The sequence below is a fragment of the Ceratotherium simum genome, chromosome 36 (genome assembly GCF_057802395.1).
Source record: "Ceratotherium simum simum isolate JZ-2026a chromosome 36, ASM5780239v1, whole genome shotgun sequence".
Lineage (NCBI taxonomy): Eukaryota > Metazoa > Chordata > Mammalia > Perissodactyla > Rhinocerotidae > Ceratotherium > Ceratotherium simum.
This window is the reverse complement of record NC_141935.1, coordinates 23054723-23066805: the sequence shown is the minus strand read 5'-3', so window position 1 is coordinate 23066805 and position 12083 is coordinate 23054723. Positions and strand designations below refer to the sequence as shown.

At 37.9% G+C, this 12083-nt stretch overlaps 1 protein-coding gene across 1 annotated transcript in view; it reads right to left on the bottom strand.

The window, feature by feature from the left end:
• DNAH14 (dynein axonemal heavy chain 14) overlaps positions 1–12083 on the bottom strand; it is a 346391-nt gene that overhangs the window by 91961 nt on the left and 242347 nt on the right. The window contains exons 60-62 of the mRNA XM_087424245.1: positions 9252–9411; positions 2618–2749; positions 2163–2258 (exon numbers count right to left, since the gene is read on the bottom strand). Coding sequence (XP_087280371.1) covers positions 2163–2258; positions 2618–2749; positions 9252–9411 — 388 coding nt within the window. The remainder of the gene's footprint in view (positions 1–2162; positions 2259–2617; positions 2750–9251; positions 9412–12083) is intronic.

Here is a 12083-nt window from a genome sequence, read left to right as displayed (position 1 = left end):
TGGGACACTGCCACAGCATGGCTTGACAAGCAGTGCCTCAGTCCACGTCTGGGATCCGAACCTGCGAATCCTAGGCCGCTGAAGCGGAGTGCGTGAACTTAACCACTATGCCACCGGGCTGGCCCCCTCTATTGCTTTTTGGTTTTCTTTATCTCCACTCTAATCTTTATTATTTCTTTCCTTCTGCTAGTTTTGGGTTTAGTTTGCTCTTCTTTTTCTAGCTCCTTAAAGTGTAAAGTTAGGTTACTGATTTGAGATCTTCTTTTTAAATGTAGGCATTTACCTGTAAATTTCCCTCTGAGCACTGCTTTTGCTGCATTCCATAACTTTTGGTGTGTTGTGTTGTGTGGTGTGGTGTTTTTTGGTGTGTTTTTATTTGTCTCTAAATATTTTCTACCTTACCTTGTGACTTTTTCCTTTGGCCTATTGAATGTTTAAGAGTTTATTGTTTAATTTCCACATTTTTTGTGAATTTTCCATTTTCCCTGTGTTACTGATTTCAGACTTCATTCCATGTGGTGAGAGATGATGCTTTATATGATATTTATCTTTTAAAATCTATTGAGACTTATTTTTTGGCTTAACATATGGGCTATCCTGGAGAATGCCCCACGTGCACTTGAGAAGAATGTGTATTCTGCTGCGGGTGGGGTAGTCTGTACATGTCTGTAAGGTCTAGCTGGTTTATTGTGTTGTTCAGGCCTCTATCTCCCTGTCTTCTGTCTGGTTGTCCTATCTGTGATATCTTCTTAAACCCATGAGTTTTGGCTTGTTTAGATTGAAATATTTCTGCAGTGGTTGCTAAATGGTTCTGCCCCATGCCCTGGAGCGCACTTCCACCCCTATACACCGTCCACTCTGGCCCTACGACCCCTCTTTAATCTCAGCTGGTGGCCTCCAGGACCCTGCTCCTGCTCCGTGACAAGTGCCCATTCTGATTGTTTGGTGTCTGTGCCACACTGGTTGCTAGATATTTTGGATATCACTCCTGGAGAGAAATATTTTATAGGGTAGTAGTTAAGTACATGGGCTTTAGAGTTAGACAGACCTGGGTTAGAATGTGGGCACCACCACTTAGAGGCTCAAAATCTTGAGCAAATTTATTAAATCTTTCAAATTTAGTTTTCTCATTTGTAAACACCTACTTCTGAAAGTTGATTTGAGGGTCAAATGAGAAAATGTATATAAAGCATTAGCACAGTACTTGGAACACAGCGCATGCTCAATAAATGTTAGCTATTATCTGCACATGTATAAATACAACTATATAGATACATCATAAGCTGCATTAAATATTAGCAATAAAATGACATATAAAATAAGTTCAGTTCAAATTTGTTGTTAATCACCTTCAAAAATGTCCAATGCTTTTTACATATCTGAGTTTGTAAGAAATGCCTACGGGGTCAGGCAGGTAACATAAACGCTTGAAGTGAGTTGTGGGCTTATTATAACCGAGTGAGAATGGTAGCCCAGCGTTGCCAGATATTCTGAATTTTCAAGAGAAGATAGAAATTCAGATTTTAAATAAAATCTCCAGATTTAAAAATGTTGATAACTACCTCAAAATGTAAGGGGTAGGGAGAAAGACTATATAGGCCAAATAGAAGATGTCAATGGGCTGAATCTGCCTGCTAGATTGCATCTCTGAAGTATATTATTTCACCCACTCTCAAAAGGTATGTGAGCTAAATAGGTGACAGGGACTGATGATCTCAATTCTAGTTCTAGTTCTATAATGATACTCTAATTTAAAACCAAGATATTTAAGGAATAACCATGTCTTTACAAAGCAACAGAGTAACGGATATAAACAGGTTAAGCACGGTTTTTTAAGAACACAGATTAATACTAAGTCTTTGGTAGACTGAAGTTAGCAAAGATCTCCTGGGAGAACTTCGGTGAAATGATAAATTAATGTATCACTGATATAATAATTTACATTATTAATTATTGAGTGTTTTATTATGTGGCAGGCACTCAGATGTTTACATATAGTATCTATATTATTTACTTAATCACAATTAATCTTTTAACTACCTTTGTTGTTATCTCCATTTTGTCTTAATATGATAAACTCTACTGAGATAATGACTTTTTCCTGACGTTTTTGTCTAGTTCATTAACATGTCGAGAGTTTAACAGGTCAAAAAATTTCTTACCAGCTGTAAACCTCTTTGTTTTTCAGCCAACCTTTGTCGTGCAATTTTTAGGACGTTTTGAGCTTCAGTTACTTGGATTTGTTTAGGGCCCACCACCTTGAAAAGAATGTCACAACATTTAAGTGTTAAAAAAGTCAAGTTCACTGTTAAAAATGCCACTTACGTTTGAAAGACATTTATAGGTGTCAATTCTTAAACTTGTACAAAAGGGATATAAAGTAGCTTAATATGGTGAAACACACTAAAACAAACAAAACAACAGCATAGTTGCCATAAATAAAAGAATCTGATACTTGATATCTGTGTGAGTTAGCTTAATACATTCGATTAAAGTGTTTTTCATTGGGTATTCTTTCCACAGAGGTTCATTTGAGCATTGTTAAATAAAAATTATTTCTGGGACTCTGATGTGTCAATTCCAAATTGTTACCGATATTTAGGAGGAAAAAGCATACCTTCTGTACTTCATGGTAGTTATTCAAAGCTATAACCCACTGGCACATAGAGCAACAAGCAACAGAAACTAGGGCAACCTTGTTTGGGTTGAAATCATGTAAGGCTAAAATTTTTTTCAGCTTCATGAAAACCTAGAGAGAATACAGTTCATGTATTACATGAGAAAGAAATATTGATCTGAAGTTTTCTGCAATCTACATTAGAATGAAATTTTATTTCGTCTAAGAAATACTCAACTACTCTTCAACAGTAGAATCAAAGACACATACCTCAGTACAAAATGGCTCTAGTACCAGTAATTTTTTTAAGAGGAGGAGAAAAGCCTCTATTATAAACATTTTGTTATTGCTATTGTTGTTAGTACCTTTGTTATAATTTTTTTTAAGAAAACTCCATTTTAAAACAAAAATAATGGGGCTGGTCCTGTGGCGTAGTGGTTAAGTGGGTGTGCTCCGCTGCTGGCGGCCTGAGTTTGGATCCTGGGTGCGCACCAATGCACCGCTTGTCAGGCCCTGCTGTGGCGGTGTTGCACATAAAGTGGAGGAAGATGGGCACGGGTGTTAGCTCAGGGCCAGTCTTCCTCAGCAAAAAGAGAAGGATTGGCATGGATGTTAGCTCAGGGCTGATCTTCCTCACCAAAATAAATAAATAAATAAATAAATAAATAAATAAATAAATAAATAAGACAAAAATAAAACAGGTTAACTTTCTGCAGCTTTGTGGAATTTGGTGTGCAAGGAAGTCTGAAGTCTCCTTCTTGTGCATCTTAGGTGTGAGGTGACTAGGAATACCATCTTCCACCTACTCCCCCCAAGAGGCATATTGGCAGAGCACAGTCCCTATTTCGAGGTCTGTCTAGTCAGTGATGGTGGTACAGCCAGGGGCACACTGGGGCTCACTGAGGACATTCTCTAGCTTAGTTGTGTCTCATGCCCATAGATCTGCCTCATCTAAATGGTACAACTCAATTTAGGGTTAGGTATATAGTATTTCTCATCTACTTTCGCAAGTCATAAACAGAATGACATCTTTCTCAGACTGAGATTCCTTTTCCCGTCCTTTCCAACCAGGCGTTTCCTCTCTTGCCTGGAAGGAGAGAATCATTTTGCTGAATAACTTAGATGGCAGGTGGTCCATTCTCAATTGATTATGGGTGTTCTCATTATCATTTAAAATACTGTTAGGCTTTTAATAATTTCTTTAGATGAGCTATTAGTTTTAGTTTGAAAGATATTTAAACAAAATCACAGGGAATCATTTTTGCTAAGAATGCTTCAGCAAGTGAGTAGTTGTTGCATTAATTCATGAACAATACAAATATCAAAACTAAAATTCTGCTAAAAAAATTCACCTTGTTCATATACTACCCTATACTTCCTAATAGCATAGATCATCATCGTAAGTAATTAATTAATTGTGTCATTAGCTATTTAATGTCTGTCTTTCCTGTTGCAATGTAAGCTTCATAACATAAAGGAATGAGTTGGTCTTGTAAACTATCATAATATCTCTTACAAGGAAGATACTCCACAAATATTTATTGAATGAATTAATGAGTATTCACCCCTTCAGCCTAGGACAGTGCCATTTATACGTCTACAGATCTGTCTGTCTGTCCCTGAACTTAGCTCTCAGTTCAGCAACCATGTAGTATCCCTGTTTGGATATTCTTCCAGCCTGTACGCATTATCCAGGTCCAAAGCCACTTCTACATTTTTAGGTGTTTGTTATGGCAGCAACCACTTCCTGGTACCAAAATCTGTATTAGTTTCCTGTGCCCACTGTAACAAATTTCCACAAAATGGGTGACTTAAAACAACAGCAATTTATTCTTCCACAGTTCTGGAGACCAGAAATCTGAAATCAAAGTGTAGGAAGGGCAGTACTCCCTCTGCGGGCTCTAGGAGAGAACCTGTTCGTCGTCTCTTCCAGCTTCTGGTGGCTGCAGGCATTACTTGGCTTGTGGCCACATCAGTGGCATTTGGCCTTTCTGCTTCTGTCTACACCATCTTGGTCGAGGCCCTTGTAACCTCTTGCCTACCCTGCTATACCCCTTTCCTCTTCCTACAAGACTCATCTGTCCAGCATGGCCTACCCCACTCTACTGGTGCCCTGAACTCCGATGCTTGCTCAGGACATTGGCTGTGCCCTCATCCTCCTTGAAGTCCTACAGTAAATGTACATTCTTCTGAATTAAATCTGCTTCAGCAAAACCCTTCACTAGGTAGCCAGGCTACCTTATTTTAATTTTTCTGTGCTCCCCATGTGTCCCCCGTTTCCTCCCACATAAATTAATATTTGTAAAGTGCTCAGAACAGTGTCTGGCACACGTTGTTATACGAATATTTGTTACACAAATAAAAATCATCTCAAAGATCTGGTTCAAGATGGTGACATATGAAGATCCTGAACTCACCTCCTCTCATGGACACACTGAATCTACAGCTACATTTAGAACAATTATCTCTGAAAGAAACCCCAAAACTACCTGAGTGACCGCTACACATTGGGCAAACAAGAAAAAACCCACATAGAAATTGGTAGAGAGGCTGAGATACAGTCTCACCACAAACCCCACTCTTGGTGTGGTAACCCACAATTAGGAAGGAACTCACAGCCAGAGCTTCTCCCTGAGGAGCAAAGGGTTTGAACCCCACATCTGGCACTCCAACTTTTAAGACCTGCACCTAAGAAAAGAGCCCCCAAAACATCTAGCTTTGAAAGCCAACAGGGCTTGCATCCACAAGACCCACAAGGTTATAAGAATCTGAGAAACATTTCTTAAAGTGCTCATGCAGACACCCACCCCAGGGCTCAGTACAGAGGAGCCAACTGAAAAGCACCCAGCCTTTCAGTGAAAGAGGCCTACTTGCTTATCTCAAAGCTTCAGCCTGAGGTCAGGCTTCTAATGTAACATACCTCAAGGAACTAGAAAAAGAAGAACAAGTGAAGCCTAAAGTTAGTAGAAGGAAGGAGATAACAAAGATCAGAGCAGAAATAAATGAAATAGAGACTGAAAAGACAATAGAAAAGATCAATGAAACCTGGAGCTGGATTTTTGAAAAGATAAACAAAATTGAAAAACCTGTAGCTAGACTCACCAAGGAAAAAAGAGAGAGGACTCAAATATATAAAATCAGAAACAAAAAAGGAGACGTTACAACTGATACCACAGGAATACAAAGGATCATAAGAGACTATTATGAAAAATTAAACATCAACAAATTGGACAACCTAAAAGAAACGGAAAAATTCCTAGAGACATACAACCTACTAAGACTGAATCATGAATAAGAAGAAAATCTAAACAGACTGGTTACTACTAAGGGCATTATCAATAATCAAAACCTTCCCAACAAACAAAAGTCCAGGCTTCACTTGTGGATTCTACCAAATGTATAAAGAAGAATTAAGGCCAATTCTTCCTAAACTCTTTTAATTTTTCAAAATTATAGAAGAATAGAAGAAGAAGAACACTTCCAAAAAATAGAAGAAAAAACACTTCCAAACTCATTTTATGAGGCCAGCACTACCCTGATACCAAAACAAGACAAAGACACTGCAAGAAGACAAAATTACAGGCAAATGTCCCCGATGAATATAGATGCAAAAATCCTCCACAAAACACCAGCAAACTGAATTTAACAATACATTAAAAAGGATCATACGCTAGAATCAAGTGGGATTTATTTCAGGGATGCAAGGATGATTTAACATCCACAAATTAATCAATGTGATACACCACATTAACAAAATGAAAAATAAAAATCATATGATCATCTCAATAGATGCAGAAGAAGCATCTGACAAAATTCAACACCCATTTATGATAAAAATTCTCAACAAACTGGGTATAGAGGTAATATACCTCAACATAATAAAGGCCATATATGACAAGTCCACAGCTAACATCATACTCAATGGTGAGAAGCTGAAAGCTTTTCCTCTAAGATCAGGAACAAGACAAGGATGCCCACTCTCATCACTTTTATTCAGCATAGTATTGGAGGTCCTAGCCAGAGCAATTAAGCAAGAAAAAGAAATAAAAGGCATCCAAATTGGGAAGGAAGAAGTAAAACTGTCACTATTTGCAGATGATATGATATTATACGTAGAATACCCTAAAGACTCCACAGAAAACCTGTTAGAACTAATAAATGAATTTATTACAGTTGCAGGATACAAAATAAATATATAAAAATCAATTGTAGGGGCTGGCCTGGTGGCATAGTGGTTAAGTTCGTGTGCTCTGCTTCGGCGGCCCAGGGTTTGCAGGTTCGGATCCCAGTGCACCACTTATCAAGCCATGCTGTGGCAGGCATCCCACATATAAAGTAGAGGAAGATGGGCACAGATGTTAGCCCAGGGCCAATCTTCCTCAGCAAAAAGAGGAGGATTGGCAACAGATGTTAGCTCAGGGCTAATCTTCCTCACCAGAAAAAAATTCAACTGCATTTCTATACACCAAAATCAAACTATTAGAAAGAGAAATTAAGAAAACAATCCCATTTACATTGCATCAAAAAGAATAAAGTACCTAGGAATAAATTTAACAAAGGAAGTGAAAGACCTGTACACCGAAAACTATAAGACGTTGAAGAAAGAAATTGAAGAGGACACAATAAGTGGAAAGATATTTTGTGCTTATAGATTGGAAGAATTAATATTACTAAAATGTTTATATTACCAAAAGCAATATACACATTCACTGTAATCTCTATCAAAATCCCAACGGCATTTTTACAGAAATAGAACTAACAACTCTAAAATTTGTATGGAATCACAAAAGACCCCCAAATAGCCAAAGCAATCTTGAGAAAGAAGAACAAAGCTGGAGGCATCATGTTTCCTGATTTTAACCTATATTACAAAGCTATACTAATCAAAACAGTATGGTATTGGCATAAAAACAGATACACAGATCAATGGAATAGAACAGAGAGCCCAGAAATGAACCCATACATATATGGTCAATTAATCTATGAAAAAATAGCCAAAAATACACAATGGGGAAGGATGTTCTCTTCAATAAATGATGTTGGGAAAACTGGACAGCCAAATACAAAAGAATGAAACTGGATTACTATCTTACACCAAACACAAATTAACTCAAAATGGATTAAAGACTTGAACGTAAGACCTGAAACCATAAAACTCCTAGAAGAAAACATGCAGTAGCTCCTTGATGTCGATCTTGGTGATGATTTTGGATTTGACACCGAACGCAAAGGCAACAAAGGCAAAAATAAATGTGACTACAATCACACTAAAAAGTTTCTGCACAGCAAAGGAAACTGTCAACAAAATGAAAAGGGAACCTATGAAATGGGAGAAAATATTTGCAAGCCATGTATGTGATAAGGGGTTAATACACAAAATATATAAAGCACTCATTCAACTTAATAGCAAAAAGCAAACAATCCTATTAAAAAATGGGCAGAGGATATGAATAGACATTTTTCCAAAGACGACACACAGACGGCTGCAGGTACATGAAAAAGTGCTCAACATCACAATCATCAGGAAAATACAAATTAAAACCACAATGAGATATCACCTCACACCTGTTAGAATGGCTATTATCAGAAAGATAAGAAATAACAAGTGTTGGCGAGGACGTGGAGAAAAGGGAATCCTCGTGCACTGTTGGTGGGAATGTAAATTGGTGCAGACACTATGGAAAATAGCACGTAGGTTCCTCAAAAAATTAAAAATAGAACTAACATATGATCCAGCAATTCCACAGCAGGGTATTTATCTGAAGGAAACAAAAACACTAACTCAAAAAGATATACACACCCCCTGTTCATTGCAGCATTATGTACAATAGCCAAGACGTGGAAGCAACCTAGGTGTCCACTGATGGATGAATGGATAAAGAAAACGTGGTATATATATTTTATATTACATTCTCTCTCTATATATGTATATTTCATCCTCCTCAATATATATATATATAATATATGGACACCAAAAGACCACCTTCACCCATTTCACCCACCGCCTATATATAGTGGTCAAAAGGTACAAAATTCCAGCTATAAAATAAATAAGTCAGGAGGATGTAATGTACAGCACGGTGACTGTAGTTAATAATACATGTATTTTATATTTGAAAGTTAAGAGAGTAGATCTTAAAAGTTGCCATCACAAGAAAAAAATTGGTAACCATGTGTGGAGTACATGTTAACTAGACTTATTGTGGTGATCATTTCCCAATATATACCAATATAGAATCATTATGTTGTACACCTAAAATTAATATAATGTTGTATGTCAATTATTTCTCAATAAAAAAAAATTCAGACACCTCTATCCACTCATCGCACTTTCATAGTATAATATAATCCATCCAGAAAGACTTTCTCCCATGAGTGACCACTTCTCTATTCTCATTATTTAAAAAGATTCTGAGACATGACATTTTCTGATTTCAGTGATATGTTGCTTTTCCTTGACACTTTCAGGAAACCTACTATGTTTGGATATGCAGCTTGCTCTATGATGTTTTACCTTTCACCATTGTCTTCCAATTCTAATAGAGAATTGCAATTTTAATACTTCTCCTTGACTTCTATAGATTATAAATACAGAATGCAGCAATTATCCATTAATGAGGGATCAACGTTTTACCTTCTCAGGTATGCTGTCCTTATCAAGGTTAATCAATTTTTTTAGGAAACCGGTTTCTGAAAGAAGTAACTTTGCTGTAGCCCAGTTAGGTTTCTTTTGCAGAAGAATACAAACTGCATTCATGACAGTCAGTACCAGGAAGGGAGGCCGTGCGTATACTCTGTAACAGGGAAAATAGAATCAACTTCACAACTGAAATCAAATGCACCCTGTAAACTATCTCAGAAGACAATACACCCAGACTCTTAACAAGCATTTTGATAAGGATATCTATTTGCCAACATACAGCTATTTCATTATTTGGGTATCTTTAAAAATTTGGGTATCTTTAATATATGGATATCTTTGCTTTAGGAAGATGAAATGCACAAAACTTGACTATGCAGAACATCTGAGTTAGAGGTTAATTCTTCTTATTATAAAAGTATTTGCTGCAGAGTTCTTTAAAGTAGGCACTTCCTATTTCATCCTAGTGTTGATTTGCTGATGACTACTTGACAGAGACACTGTATGTGTGTGGGGGGTAGGTGGAGGTCAGCCCTATTCTTGTGATTTAAGGGGTGCTGTAAGATGCAACTCCCTTAAACACATCCTCTGACTTTTCTTCATCCTGACTTAAAATTTCTACCATAAAGATTACTGACACAACAGAGAGGGGGTGGGAGGGTAGATGGGAATTTGTCTCTCCAGTTATTAATAATGTGTTTACTAGAACACTGGAAGCCACCGTTTAGCTGTGTCCTAATCAGCTGACACGTCACTGCACCATCGATGAGAAGTTGACATTTTGGAAAGCCAGAGGTCAGAAGAATATTCACAAGGAGTAAGTTTCAATGGAAAGCCGCGAGGGTGGTGGTTGCTATGCAACAGCATTTGGGACTTGGAACAAAAGGGACAGGTCCATCCAGGGTAATGAGTCTCCCCCAAATGAAAATCACACAGACTTCCTAAAAGAAGGCAGGCAACAAAGCCAACGTCACGTGTACAACATTATCTACAGGGTTACCAAGAAGGTCCCCCTGCCTTAAATTTCATCTTTAGAGATTCATTCATCTGGATTAATCTTTGTTCTCTTTAACAGTCTACTTTTAAAATGCAGGTATTTTTCAGGAGGACTAAATAATTAAATCATCAACACCTTATTTAGAACCAATTTGTCAGATTGCTTTTCTGAGATTATCCTATTATTAGCTGTTTTGAAATAATAAGAAAATAACAAAGAAACTAGGAAAAGAGAGACAGGGTCCATACAGGAGAAGTGAGAGCCTCCAAAACAAACTTATCCACGATTTCGCCCAGGTTTAACTCTTTTTAAAGCAAACTTGATGGGAATGTGGTCAAATTAAAATGAAATGTATTATCTATGAAATTTTAATGTAAATTTAAGGGCAAATAGGATTCAATTGACTATAGTTCAATCTATGTGCCACTTTCCAGAAACAAATATTTGATTCAAAGTGAGACCTATCCACGCTGGAAATCTGCTTTGAAGTCCTCCATTACTACACAGAAGTACTCTGTCCGGGACCCTTACTGGTTTACTCCAATCTGCATTTTCTACTATCTTCTTCCTTCTTCTAGTGGCTAATGTTGCAAATCGGCAAAGGCTTGTACTGTCATGAGGCAATCATTTGCATGTTGATGACGGAAACAGCAGCCAGGGAAGAGAATGGACTAAACTGTGCATCTGCTAGATGACTCTGCTGCGTCTCCTAAGAATAGCACCAGAGATCTTATTATAAGGCCTCTCATTTACCTGGAATTTTATAGTGAAGTGAAATGCACGATAGTAACATCACAAGGGAGAATCTTAAAAAACAACAACAAGGCATATGCAAGGAAGTCAGGGAGAAGGCTAGTTTTCTTTAGCGTTTGTAGTACTAGGGCAAGAAAAAGGGTCTGTTTGATCAGAGGAAACAGCATTAACGTAACATTTATTGAGCACTTGCCTTATGCCTCACTCTATTCTAAGCACTTCACATGCTTTAACTCATCCAGTCCTCTCAACATCTATTATCCCCACTGCATGAAAGGTACAGACAGCCTGTACAACTAGAAAGTGGCATTTTAGGATTCCAACCCGAGCTTGCTCCCTGAGCTTGGTGTCAGAGCCCGTGTGCTTAACCGCTGTGATACACTGCCCCTACGGAATTAGGCTTAAAGGGAAGTTGAGCCGCTCTCTCTCGCGTGAATATCTGCCAGAGAAAAGCTACGAGAACAGAACTTCTGGAACAGTCATGAGGTATGGGGAGGGGGCTATGCTGGGGAAGGGCCGGCCCTGCTATTTCTCTGATGTCCTCTCCTGACTCTCCCTCTTGCTCCCTGAGCAAGACCATCCTGAAACTCATAGGCACATTTCTGCCTTAAGACTTTTGTGCTTTCCAGGTCTTCCGCTTAGAATACGCTTCCTCTAGATACTGTCCTAGTTTACATCCAAACTTCACTCAGTTCTCTGCTTTGATGTGACAACGTCACACCAACGTCATCAGAGGAGACTTCCCCAACTGTTAACTGCTGCAGGCTCAGAGCCTAGAATGGGGCCTGGCGTGCAATGTGCACTCAATATATTTGCTGAATGAATGAATAAATGAATGCATGAGAATGAATACATAGGAATGAGGTAAAAAAGGAAAAAGAAGTCAGTAATTGGTTCTCTTCCTCTTGCTTGTCTCTCTGTGCATTTGTTTTTGGACTTGAGGTGGAGTTAACGTCAGCATTTTGATATGCTCTCTTCTTCCTCATCAAAATACATTGATTTAAAAAAAGCACTTTTTGCCATTTTCTATTCTTATCCCCAGAGTTAATAATGTGTTATAAATATCACAGCAAATT